Here is a 13,758-nt window from a genome sequence, read left to right as displayed (position 1 = left end):
TGCAGGGTGGAGATCAGAGATCAGTGGCAAACGGGCAAAGGGGACATGACACCTTGTTCTAATCTGTCAGTCAGTGATTGGTCATCAGGAGTTTTACGTAGATTGCTGCAGCCAATTGCATTGATTCCAATGGTTCCAAAAGCCTCCAAGATGCCAGAACTACAGGTATATAAGATGCAACAGCATTGGAAACCTCATCGACACGGAGAGCTGGGAGAGAGAGAGGTGGGAACGGCAGCAGGAGATGCCCACCTTCACTGTGAAACTTGACACTAATCATCAATCATTTTCTTGTGTTTCAGGTTTGAGGAAGGAAACATGATGCTGATGTGGGTTTTGGTGCTGACTGCACTGCTTGCCAGTGATGTGGCAGGTAAGGTCCATTGGTTCCAGGAGCGTTGGAAATATAATAATAATAATAAATGTTATTTGTCATATGTAGGTTGGCACAGGGTCAACGGTACAATGAAATGTATTTGACAAGACAGCGGGTCACCTCAGCAGTAATATTCCAAGGATAAATAAGATTTAAAAATGACATTAGTAAGGTAAAAAGACAATATTAAAAATAGGTAAAAAGGCAATATTAAAAATAATCAGCGTATATAATTTGAAATGTGTTTATGAGTTCAGAAGCCTGATGGTAGAAACTGTTCTTAAGTCTGGTGGTAAGCGCAGCCATACACCTGTACCGCCTGCCTGACGGTAACAAGGAGAACAGCCTGTGTGCTGGGTGGCTGTGGTCCTTGATGATGCTGCGTGCCTTCCGCAGGCACTATACAGTGGCGTGATGAATGAATGCACAGGCACTGTGTTGGGACTGTGGAACATGGGAGTTTGTGGACATTGGGTCTGGTTGGGATGTGGTAGGAAATGTCTCTTGTCTGAGATACTCATCTCAGAGCTGCTGAGTGGGAAGGTGAGTTGGAGACTCTCCTCCACATCAGGAGACAGAGATTTCTCCACGGTGACGTTTCACAGCAAAAAACAGGAGGAGGAAGATAAAGTATAAATAAAGTATAAAGTACCTTTTATATGTGACTCTCTGTCAGGAACCCAGGGGATGCGGAGGAGAAGGTTCTGCAGGCACTGGTCCAATGCCATGGGTGCAGTGTACTTGCCCGCTGTGAGGGTGAGGATGGAGGCTGAGTGCTGGCAATGGTACAGGGGGAGTGAGTCCTGGGGCTGGGGAGTGAAAGAGGCAGAGAATGGTTGGAGATACGAGTGATTTGATCATTAGACTGACACGCACTTAAATGCAAAAGCATTGCTATTGCTGGCATTCTGATGAAGTAATATTACAATATTACTAATATTATAACTACAGCCTGTTTCATATCTCAAACGGCAATACCCATCCCTGGAATCAATCAGGTGAAACTTCATTTCACCCCCCCTACAGCACAGATATTCTTCTAGAGGTCAGGACCCCACATCTGTGAACGATATTCCAGGTGCAGTCTCCACTGGACCCGATGGACCTGCAGCACCATTATTTCCCCGGTGATGGACGAATAAAGGAATATATTATTATTATTATGATTTCTCCAATAGTTGTGCTTAGCTGGTTTCTTTAACCTCCTCCTTGTTGCCCCAGCTGTTGTTCCCTTCTGTTTATGTGAGGTTTTCTGTGTCTTTTTCAGAAAAAAAGATTTATTCTTAATCGTCAGTTTCTCTGATGTCAATCTGCAAGGGATGTTCATAGATATTGATCATCGGAGTTAACTGGACTTAGATAGAGATCTTAGAGCTAGCGGAATCAAGGGATACTGTCCGGGGAGAAGGCAGGAACGGGGTACTGATTGTGGATGATCAGCCATGATCTCATTGAATGGCGGTGCTGGCTCAAAGGGCCGAATGGCCTCCTCCTGCACCTATTGCCTATGTATCTATGAATGTATCTTTTTGTCATTATCTGTAGTAATATTTATTCCATTTTTGATTTTCCCACATTATCCATCTCAAATTCTACTTTTCTTTTCGTTCTGAAAACCTTGGTTTATTTTTGGTGAAATTTGTTTTTAATTTTCAGGTCGTGGAAGTAAATTTGGAATTGTTCCCAATTCCCCAGTTTTCTTCTGAACTTTTTGTTTGAACAATAACTTTGGTTGTGCCACATTTTCTTCTGTATTTTAGTGTCTTAAATGGATCTCTATCTCCAATAGTTGTGTTGAGCTGATGTTCACTTCTTTCACAAGGATGCTACATCTGTTGGCATCCGTTTATTTGAGATTTTGGGGGGGTTTCTTCTGAAGAGACATCAACAAAGTTTTATTTTTTAAATATCACTGTCATTTGCTTATTCCCCAGTATAATTTCTCCTGTCTCAATCTGCAATGGATACACATAGATATTGATCAACTTTTTCTTGTTACTTGATATACTTTACGATATCTTTTTTCTAATTTTCCCACACAATTATTCTCAGATTCTATTTAAATTTTCCCAATCAAAACCTTGCTTTATTTATAATTAAATTTGTTTTTATTTGTTCAGGTTGCTGAAGAGCATTTTGAATTGTTCACAATTCACACCTTTCTGCTCTTTTGAAAAAAATACAAACCTTTTGTTCTGATCTTTTTGTTTAAACGATGGCCATGCTTGATGTTTCTGAAATGGCTCTCTATCTGTTATGAACTGTGGGTTAATTCTTTAATTGCCAACCATTGCTTCTTTCCTGTCTTACCTGCGAACGTATTGTCCCAATCACCTGGCCTACCAAGGCTGGCCCGTGCCACACAGCTTTGTAGTTTGCTCACCCTAGTTGTAAGGCATTGGTCTGGATTTGAACAAGACGAGTGGCATCTTTAACATAAAATTTAATTACATTATAATCACTTTACCTGATAGGCTCATTAAGCACAACATTGTTAATTAACACTTTCTTATTGCACAACACTGGAGCTTTCTTGGTCCCTAAACAGAATGACCTAGAAAGCCATCAGGTATACACTCAGTGAGTACATTCTCAACATATTTACCGTTAATTTTTCCCCCCGATCCATATAAAGATAAGAATCCCTACTAATTATGCCATTACTCTTCCTAAATTTGCCTCTAATTTCCTGATATGTACCCTAGACTACCAGACCACAGTGACCACGGACATATCCAACCAATGTCTTCTGCCCATTGCCATTTCTCAGCTCCACCCAAACCGATGCTGTGTCTCCATTTTCTGAACTAAGGTCCTTACTCTTCACTGACTTTATCCCGTCACTTATTGTCAGGGCCACCTCTCCTTTTTCATTTTGTCTATCCCTATACCGAGCTTAACCTAATATTTAATTCCCAAACTTGGTCACGTTGCAAGCACAAGGGAATGACACCCATTGACTTGTGTTTGTGACACAACTTTGTCTGAGGAAGGTGGACTGAGGGAGGGGAATGGGGGGGGGGGGGGTGGGGGAGATGGGGGAGGGGAGATGAGGAAAGAAGAGTGGACATTAAATTATGTCTATGATCACAACGAGTGGGTCAGTGGGTGGTCTAAGTAATTTTAATTTAGTGTTAATATGAATCACAAAGTGTGGCCTGTGAAAAACAGAGCTATCTGCCGGTTGTGGAATAGATGGACTTCAATGCACACTAACTTGGTTCTCTGCAAGTGGACACGATGGTGAAGAAGATGTTTGCCCTTAGTGAAGATTAAGGTGTTGGTATTCATGCAACACCTGTACAAGATGTTGGTGAAACCCCACCAGGAATCTGTGCACAGCTCCGGTTCGCCAGAATACAAGAAGGATGTGGTTCATCTACAGATGATGCAGTTAAGATTCACAATGATGTTGCCAGCTGGGCTTGGGTTATACGAGAAAGGTTTATAAATTCAAGAGGGGCATCGATAGAAGGTGTGGGGGGAGTCAAACACTGGAGGATGTTATTCACAATGAGGGTGCCAGAGGTAGTGGGGCAGGCAGGTACATCTACAATGTTACAAGGCCACTTGGACGGGTTCATGGATCGGTAAGGATGAGAGGAGAGGGGCCAAATGCAGACAAACGGGACTCACTGAGGAAGGCCCTTTGGTCGGTGAGTTGGTTTAAATCTGAATTCTCCTTAACTGACAGAGACGACCGATTCCTTGGGACCGGAGGAGACTCAGCAAGACCTTGAAATGCGCGCCTTATCCGAAGGGCCGTGTGCTGAAAACTGGTTTTATTTTCCTAAATTAACATCCTGTTATCAGTTTTTCATTCACAAAAGGACCTGGTCAGATGCTGAGGTAAGTCCCTGAAACTAATGGTTGTTCTGGGAGGCCAGGGGAACATTGCTCTCTGCTGATTCATTCCCATGAACTCACAGCACAGCCTGTCGTTGATTACCTGCGATGAGGCCCTGTGTTCCAGGCTGCCGTTCACTGCGGCCTGTTGTTGAATACCTGCGATGTGGCCCTGTGTTCCAGGCTGCCCTTCACTGCGGCCTGTCGTTGAATACCTGCGATGAGGCCCTGTGTTCCAGGCTGCCCTTCACTGCGGCCTGTCGTTGAATACCTGCGATGAGGCCCTGTGTTCCAGGCTGCCCTTCACTGCGGCCTGTCGTTGAATACCTCCGATGAGGCCCTGTGTTCCAGGCTGCCTTTCACTGTGGCCGTGGGCTCCCGTTTCTATCGCTCCGACCGGTGGGTGAAATATTGGGATTCGGGGGAAACTCCACATCCAGGAGTTAACTCAGAGCTGGGGTTGGCATCAGAGAGATTAAAGAACAAGAACTCTGATTCAAATGTACAAAGTTGCCCATTTCCAATATTAATCCTAATTATTTATTTGGAGGCATGTGAGAGGATGAAACGTATTAATTCACAGATAAAATATTTTGATACTAAACTATTTTACAGGCGTTCTGCAAACAGCAAGCACATTACGGGCACCTGGCTACTGTGACCTCGAGTGAACACAACACATTCATTACCAACATGAGCAAAGGGAAGCCATACACCTGGATTGGCCTAAACGACAGAAGCCAGGTACAGTTAGCAACCCCCCTCCCGGCCCGGGCGGCCGCCATTGGTGGAGTGGGAGTAAGTGGCCGCTGGCTGGGTGAGGTCACGTGGGGCGCGGGGCGGTGACGTCACCTTGTCCCGTATTTGGGAGTGAGGAAGTTGGCAACCGCTAGGTACAGTTAACAACTCACCTCCCGGCCCGGGCGGGCACCATTAACCAAGATACTTGGTCAAAACAATGATTGCAATGGCTGACTTTGTTCCAGGATTTAGTTTCATAGTTTCTGACAACAGAGAAGTCCGTTCAGCCCATCTAGTCCACGCCAGCTCCCAGTATTCTGCTGTCACTTCGGCTCAGGTACAGCTCCTCCCTGTACAGTTCAGTGGCAGCTTACTCAGCATTCCAACAGCAATGACCATTGATTTGTACCCACAGGAAGGGACTTTCACTTGGATTGATGGATCTCCATCAAGTTACAGACAATGGATTGGTAATCAACCTGACGATCAGCAAGGCAATGAAGATTGTGGGCACATTCATCGTAAGTGCAACCGTGACAGAAATGTTGTTTTGCTGGAAGTTAATTTCAGACACAGTATTGACCTCTACAGACCCGCTGGTACACAGAGGGGTGAACCAGCCCCATGGGTTCTGTGCTCTGCAGAACTGGACTGACTGCCCAGCAGTGAGTGGAGGATATATGGGATGTAATGCTGCAGTCAGGGGAACAGACACTGACTGTAACTGTGCAGGAGGAATGTACAAGGGGGGGGAACACTGGAGTTAGAAGGAGATACAGTGAGATACGACACATAAAGAAAGAACTGAACACAGACAGGAAAGTGAAAGGAATGTCCTGAGATTCATTTCAAAGTGAATTAAATGCAGGAACATTCTGCTCAACCTCTGTATATCCGGTTGGAGTGGACATGCTGTCCTGTGAGACGTTCCATGACACTGTTTGACAAAAGACTGAGAGGCAGTGGAGCAGTGAACTGGTCACAAAACAGAGTGGCCATGAAGATCCAACAGGCTGGGGTTTGTTCTCCACAAGAGAGAAGATTGAGGGGTGACCAGCCAGGGGCCGATCCCACTGTGAAGGATTTGTAGGGGGATGTCGAGAGGATGTTTCCTCGAGTGTGAAACTAGATTTACTGGTCGTAAATGTAAAATAGCCACCGATAAATCAAAGTGAGCAGAGGGACAATCTTCTTGACCAACGACCTCACTGTTTCCTCTCCACACGTGCCACCCGACCTATTGGGTATTTCCAGCATTCAGTTCAGATTCCCAGTGTCAGCTCCATTTGCTTGTAGACTAACAGGTCAATGTTTTTCCCTTTTCCTGCTTCTAGATATTGGAGATTGGAATGACATGCCGTGTGATAGAAAATTTGGTTTTGTTTGTTCCTACAAACCGGGCTGTCATTAGAAGACCCCAGAATGGTCCACTCAACCTCCCAGCAGTGGATCCAGTGCTTTGATTTCTTTGTAGTCCCTCTCACTGTCTGTGGTGACTGTACACGCTTAGCTTCTCAGCCAATAATAAAGAGACCTGCATCATGAGCTGTGTGTTTGGTGCTGTGTGAGTCCAGTTTCCCACAGCCTTCCTGACCCACTGTTACTTGTTCCCCACCTCTGCACTCAGTGCTGCGCTGAGGAGAAGGTGGCACACACTTTGCAAAATGAACGCTTGCCCTTCGACCGCACCTGGTGTGTCGGGTCCCGGACACGCACCTGGGAGAGAAATAACGGCTGTGGAGAGGATCCACGGGGAGTTAGTGGAATAGTTGCAGGGAGAGAGAGAGCTCTCACAGTCCTGTGGGTGGGCTGCAGAAGATCAACTGGGCCCAGAAATTCCTTCGCACATCTGTAAGGAAACCTGTGCTGTGTGTTTATAAATCAGCTCACCCGGGTGTCGGGCAATGTCCCCATGGTTCTGGCTGGAGCCCATATTCGGGTTGGGGTCCCACCGTCTGCACCCTGGCAGTTGCCCGGCCGAGCCCACGGGTGGGACACAGCCTGCAGGTGGAGCTGAGCCCACGGGTGGGACACAGCCTGCAGGTGGAGCTGAGCCCACGGGGACACAGCCTGCAGGTGGAGCTGACCCCACGGGTGGGACACAGCCTGCAGGTGGAGCTGAGCCCACGGGTGGGACACAGCCTGCAGGTGGAGCTGAGCCCACGGGGACACAGCCTGCAGGTGGAGCTGAGCCCACGGGGACACAGCCTGCAGGTGGAGCTGAGCCCATGGGGACACAGCCTGCAGGTGGAGCTGAGCCCATGGGGGGACACAGCCTGCAGCCACCACAGACCAGCAGAGCAGCCGTGATGGACATTGTCAACATCGTCTAGCCAGGCTGACCACTGTCACCCCAACCAGTGCTGCCGCCAGGACAATGGGCCTCCCACACCTTACCCCCTTGATCATCCCACACGTGTCCAACCTGTTCATCTCAATGATCATCTCTCCTCCAATTCCTGCCCTGAGCCTTTATTGCCAGAGTATTCAGAATGGTGATGTGGGATAAAATGTGACTGAGGAGAAAGAGGAAGGCTCATTGTTGTTTCAGGGGAAGCTGTCTAATCATATTAGCTGTTGATACAAGTTGACCAAATGAACCACTTCAATCCAAATGCATTCTGCTGCTAAACCCGGGTTTCATGCAAGATGTCAGGACCATAGTTATGTCTGTGGGAAAATGGGATGAATGCTGCAGGACAAAATGTCTCTTGAGTAAAACACAAAGTGCTGGAGGAACTCAAGGGGCCAGGCTGCATCTTTGGGGGGAAATGGACAGATGGGACTGTTCTTCAGACTGATTGTCGTAGGTGGGCGTGAGAAAGCTCTGCTCCACCAGCCTGTTGTGGTTGAGCCACCACATTCTTTCTCTTCATGTGAAGTTGAAGCTGCAGTGTTCAGACCCTCATGTGTGTTTCCACTTCACTCTCAGTGTGTCCCACTGAGCTGCTGAATCACACTGAGGTCACATTCAGAATATTGTGGTCAGTTCTCGGCACCATCTCACAGAAAATATGTTGTCAAGCTGGAAAGGGTGCGGAGAAGATTTACGAGGATGTTGCCATCACTAGAGGGGCTGAGCTGAGGGGAGGGGTTGAGCAGGCTGGGACTTTATTCCTTGGAGCGCAGGAGGATGAGGGGTGATCTTAATAATAATATATTCCTTTATTCGTCCCACACCGGGGAAATTTACAGTGTTACAGCAGCAAAGTGGATAGCAAGACACTATAAATAAAAGTAAAGACAAGGATAAATTGTCATCAGTTTCCTGTGTGTTCTTAGCTGTTATTGTTGACTCATCTGCTGGGAGCAGTGCTGGTTGTGCAGTCTCACAGCAGCGGGAAGGAAGGACCTCCTATATCTCTCTTTCATGCACTTGGGATGAAGAAGCACACAGTCTCTGGCCCAGAGTAGGTGAATCACAAGAGAACATTCTGTAGCTTTAAGGTTAAAATATTTAATAGGAATCTGAGGGGTAACATTTTCACACAAAGAGTGGTGGGGTTATGGAACAAGCTGCCAGAGGAGGCAGTTGAGGCTGGGACTATTTACCTTTAAGAAACTGTTAGGTACATGGACAGGACAGGTTTGGAGGGATATGGGCCAAATGCAAGCAGGTGGGACTAGTGTAGCTGGGACATGTTGGCCGGTGTGGGCAAGTTGGGCCATAGGGCCTGTTTCCACACTGTATCACTCTATGACTGGTGTAGCTGGGACATGTTGGCCGGTGTGGGCAAGTTGGGCCAAAACTTGTTTTGAAGTTTCACTTGGTGACTTGTTGGTGACTTGTTGTTGTGGCTACAATGGCTATTTTGGGCTCAATAGGGGAATTTGATGTTGCACAGGGCGACTGGGTGCAGTACACCGAGCGCATTGAACATTACTAGCCAACGACATTACAGATGCAGGAAAGAAGAGGGCTATCTTGCTTTCTGTGTGTGGAGGACCAATGTACAGACTCATCTTGAGTTTACTTGCTCCACAGAAACCTGGGCAAGTTGAATATTCTGTGATTGTGTCAACAGTCACGAATCACAAGGTCCCGAAACCGTGGGTCATCGTCCAGCGTTACAAATTCAACTCTCGTCATCGTCAACTGGGTGAGTCAGTTACTGATTATGTGGCAGAGTTACATCACCTCACTGAACATTGTGCTTATGGTTCGACGCTCAATGAAACGTCACGTGATCGTTTGGTGTGTGGGATTGATGATGGCCGCATTCAGCGTCGATTATTGTCGGAAGCCACGCTGGATTTCGACAAGGCACTCGGTATCGCCACCGCTATGGAGACGGCAGACCGCAACACGGCTGATCTCCATGACGGGATACAAAAGCCCAGCAAAGCGATAAATATAATCGCGAAATCAAGGGGGCCTCACAGTGGTCAGTCCAAGTGGGGAACCATAAGAGGGTCTTTGTGTTATCGCTGTGGTGGCTCTCCCCACGCTGACCTGAACGACTGTCCAGCGAAACAGGTGGAGTGTTGCAACTGTGGGAACAAAGGACATTTCTCACGGGTGTGCAAGTTGAGTGGGAAAAATGCTCAGAGTGGAAGGAAAAAACAGCAGAAAAAGCAGTCAGCTGGAAAAACGGATAAAAGCCACCAACTGACCGAGGAAGATGATGTGTATGGTCTTTATCATACTGACAGTGAGAAGAAGGTTACACCTTTCACTGTGGACATGTGTGTGGGGGGAAAGACTATCCCCATGCAAATCGACACCGGAGCTGGAGTTACGCTTATCATTGAAGAGACGTGGAAGGACCAGTGGGGAAAAGGTGAAAGGTTACGCCTTCATGATAGCACCATGGTTCTCTGTACTTACACTGGAGAGAAAGTGGAATTGTTGGGAGAATGTTCGGTGCCCGTCTCTCACAACCAGCAAACAGTGACGCTCAAGCTGCTGGTAGCGAAGGGGACGGGACCAAGCCTACTTGGCCGTGATTGGGTGAAAGTTCTGCCACTCAACTGGGAGGAGGTGAACCAGGTCAACGTGAACGACCGTCTGCAGAGCCTCCTCTCCAAAAACAGTGACCTCTTCAAAGCGGAACTCGGGATGCTCAAGGGCTTCGAAGTCGACATCTACATCGACCCGGCCGTACCACCGAAATTCATCAAGGCTCGACCAGTGCCACTGGCCCGTCGTGATCATATTGATCACGAATTAGATCACCTACAGGAGGAGAAAATCATAGAACCCGTTCAACACTCGAAATGGGCGGCACCGATTGTCTCCAATGACAAGGCAGACGGTAGTGTGAGAATCTGCGGAGACTACAGGTTAACGGTGAATACAGCAGCTCGATCTGATACGTATTCGATACCTCGGATTGATGAGTTGTTTACGAAGCTGGTGAAGGGGAAGCAGTTCACCAAACTTGACCTGTCGCACACTTACCTGTCGCACACTTACCTGTCGCACACTTACCTGTCGCACACTTACCTGTCGCACACTTACCAGCAGTTGGTTTTGTCGTTCAGATGCCATGAACTGGTGATGATAAATACCCATGGCGGTTTGTTCCAATACACCAGAATGCCGTTTGGCATTTCAACAGCACCGGCTGTATTTCAGCGTACGATGGACAATCTTCTGGCGGGGATTTCTGGAGTTGTTGTGTATCTGGACGATCTGCTCGTCACAGGTAGTTCCGAGGAAGAACACCTCGACAACCTCGAACAAGTCCTTCGCAGGCTCCAAGATGCAGGCCTACGACTGAAACGTGAAAAATGCACCTTTCTCGTCAATGAAGTCCAATACCTGGGCCATAAGGTGAGTGCTGAAGGGCTGCAGCCAGTGGATGAACGAGTCAAAGCCATCGATGAGCTGGCTCAACCGAAGAACGTCAGAGAACTGAAGGCGTTCCTTGGGATGCTGAACTATTACGGCAAATTTCTGCCTAATCTCGCAACCATGCTCGAACCGCTTCATCAACTGCTGCGTAAAACGGTTCGATGGCACTGGGGATCAGCTCAGCGGAAGGCGTTCGTACAAGCTAAGCAAAGCCTGAAATCGTCCAAAGTTCTGACACACTACGACAGCAGCAAGCCGCTGGTTGTCTCCTGCGACTCCAGCCCTTACGGAGTAGGGGCAGTGCTGTCACACGACATGGAAGATGGCACGGAAATGCCAATATGTCAGTATGAATAATGCTGAACGCAACTACTCGCAGCTGGATAAGGAGGGTCTAGCCATAGTCTACGGCGTCAAGAAGTTCCACACATACTTGTACGTACAACGATTCGTAATCAACACCGACCACAAGCCGTTTCTAGGGTTGTTCAGTAACAACAAGGCCATTCTGCTAATGGCTTCGCCGCGAGTGATTCGCTGGTCGCTAACACTGGCAGCGTACGATTACGACATCGCGTACAAACCGGGCTCAGCCAACGCAGACGCACTTAGCCGACTCCCATGACGAGCGACGGTATCGCAAGCGCCAATACCAGGAGAAATCGTCCTTCTGATGAGCGAGTTGGAGAAATCGCCCATCACTGCGTCGCGGGTTCGCACCATGACACAGAGGGATCTGATTCTGTCTTGTGTTCGCGAATACATCATGAGCGGGTGGCCAGACAAACCACCAAATGATGATTTCAAGCTCTACTTCAGTCGCAAAGTGGAGCTGAGTGTTCACGAGGGTGGTCTTCTCTGGGGTAGTCGTGTTGTACTACCACACCAATGTCACTCGCAAATGATCGAGGAAGTGCATGATGCCCATCTGGGTATTGTGAAGATGAAAGCGATCGCTCGAGGTTGTGTGTGGTGGCCTGGAATCGACAAGGACTTAGAGCACAAAGTCCGAGCGTGTTCAGAATGCCAAATGCATCAGCAGGATCCGCCCAAAGCACCATTGTATTCATGGGAGCATCCTAGTCAACCATGGTCGCGAGTTCATGTCGATTATGCCGGCCCGGTACAGGGAAAGATGTTGCTTGTTCTCATCGACGCATATTCAAAGTGGATTGAAGTGCATATCACAAGTGAATCAACCAGTGACGTCACTATGGCCAAGCTTCGCTTCGTGTTGGCGACACATGGCCTTCCACATACACTGGTTTCTGACAACGGCCCATGTTTCACTAGCGAAAAGTTCGCAAAGTTCATGAAAGCGAATGGTATTCGTCATACCATCCAGCAACCAATGGTCTCGCAGAGCGCGCCGTGCAGACGGTGAAGGCAGCGCTCCGCAAGATGTCGGGACCGCTACAAACGCATGTCGCTCGATTCCTCATCTCGTATCGTTCAATGCCGCAAACTTCTACAACGCAAACGCCGGCTGAAATGCTGAAGAAAAGGAAAATTCACACGCGATTCAGCATCGCGGTGCCAGATGAAAGAGCGACCATTGGGGACAAACAATTCTCGCAAAAGTTGCACCACGATTCGCGCCAAGCTCGCGAATTTTAGGAGGGAGAGAGCATGCTAGTGCGCAACTACGCGAGAGGGAAGAAATGGGTACCAGGACGCATCACAAAGAAGCTAGGTCCTGTCTCGTACCAGGTCAAGGTTAATGGGTACCAGGACGCATCACAAAGAAGCTAGGTCCTGTCTCGTACCAGGTCAAGGTTAATGGGTACCAGGACGCATCACAAAGAAGCTAGGTCCTGTCTCGTACCAGGTCAAGGTTCATGTCAACGGGGTAGAAATCTGGAAACGTCACGCAGACCAGATTCTGAAATGTGAAATCGACTCTCCCACAACCAACGAAACGGGAGATTGGATAGATTCCGACAGGGGTACGCCCACAGTGAGCGATGAAGACATCAACGAAAGAAGCGTTGCACAGGAAAACTTCAACGAAAGCAAACACGAAAGAAGCATTGCACCTGAAAACTTCGACGAAAGTAACCACGATGACGCCGTCGAGGACGCGACATCAGAGCGCAACGAAAAAACCAATTCAGGGCGTAAGCAGTACCCAAAGAGAAATAGAAAGCGACCGGATTATTACTGTTTCTGAAAACGGACTTGACTCTACGGACTTGATTATACGGACTCGGTTATATGGACAATGTAAACGCCACGAAAATTTGGTTATCATTAATAGAAAGCATTGTAGCTTGAATACTCTTTCGGCATTACATTGAAGATGATACTCATATTCAAAAGATGAATTGGTTATGTAAACTTTGATTTGGATTGTAAATAGATACCATAATGATGCATGTTTTTGGACTTACTTAAATGGGGTTTTGTTATAGAAAAATACTTTGGAAAAATAATGTATAAAGATCATTATGATAAAAAAAAAAGTATCTCAATTCTAAGGGGGGAGATATGTGATGTATACATGCAACAATATGGTAAAGCTGCTATGTGATGTATACATGCAACAATATGGTAAAGCTGTGCCTGCGCAGCTGCAAAAATATACAGAGAGTTAAAATGGCGATCTTGTGTCCAGACCTGTGATGTTTTGGTCTCCCACTCAATGCGTGCTTTAGAGAATGATACTGAGTAAAATGTATCATTATCCACTTTGGTGGTAAGAATAGGAAGGCAGATTATTATCTGAATGGTGTCAAGTTAGGAAAAGGGGATGTACAACGAGATCTGGGTGTCCTAGTGCATCAGTCACTGAAAGGAAGCGTGCAGGTACAGCAGGCAGTGAAGAAAGCCAATGGAATGTTGGCCTTCATAACAAGAGGAGTTGAGTATAGGAGTAATACTATAATAACCTCACTATAAATGTGAGGTTATCCACTTTGGTGGCAAGAACAGGAAAGCAGACTATTACCTGAATGGTGGCCAATTAGGAGAAGGGGAGATGCAACGAGACCTGGGTGTC

At 47.3% G+C, this 13,758-nt stretch overlaps 1 protein-coding gene across 1 annotated transcript; it reads left to right on the top strand.

Annotated features, from left to right (window-relative positions):
- Positions 1-318: 318 nt before the first annotated feature.
- Positions 319-11,385, top strand: LOC144598185 (uncharacterized). Its single transcript, XM_078408079.1, has 6 exons — positions 319-373; positions 4,071-4,225; positions 4,838-4,966; positions 5,379-5,484; positions 10,939-11,103; positions 11,243-11,385. Exons 1-6 carry the CDS (start codon positions 319-321, stop codon positions 11,383-11,385), a joined length of 753 nt encoding a protein of 250 aa, XP_078264205.1.
- The last annotated feature ends 2,373 nt before the right edge of the window (positions 11,386-13,758 follow it).

This window comes from Rhinoraja longicauda, chromosome 1 (genome assembly GCF_053455715.1).
Source record: "Rhinoraja longicauda isolate Sanriku21f chromosome 1, sRhiLon1.1, whole genome shotgun sequence".
Taxonomy (NCBI): domain Eukaryota; kingdom Metazoa; phylum Chordata; class Chondrichthyes; order Rajiformes; family Arhynchobatidae; genus Rhinoraja; species Rhinoraja longicauda.
Note: the sequence above shows the minus strand (reverse complement) of the source record. Positions and strands in the feature narration are given on the sequence as shown.

What these genes read in the sequence shown, in the direction of transcription:
- LOC144598185 (XM_078408079.1), top strand. Translation starts at nt 319, where the DNA reads ATGATGCTGATGTGGGTTTTGGTGCTGACTGCACTGCTTGCCAGTGAT. An exon ending in GCTTGCCAGTGATGTGGCAG is followed by an intron (nt 374 to 4,070) that starts GTAAGGTCCATT and finishes CTTAACTGACAG; the next exon opens with AGACGACCGATTCCTTGGGA. An exon ending in GGACCTGGTCAGATGCTGAG is followed by an intron (nt 4,226 to 4,837) that starts GTAAGTCCCTGA and finishes ACTATTTTACAG; the next exon opens with GCGTTCTGCAAACAGCAAGC.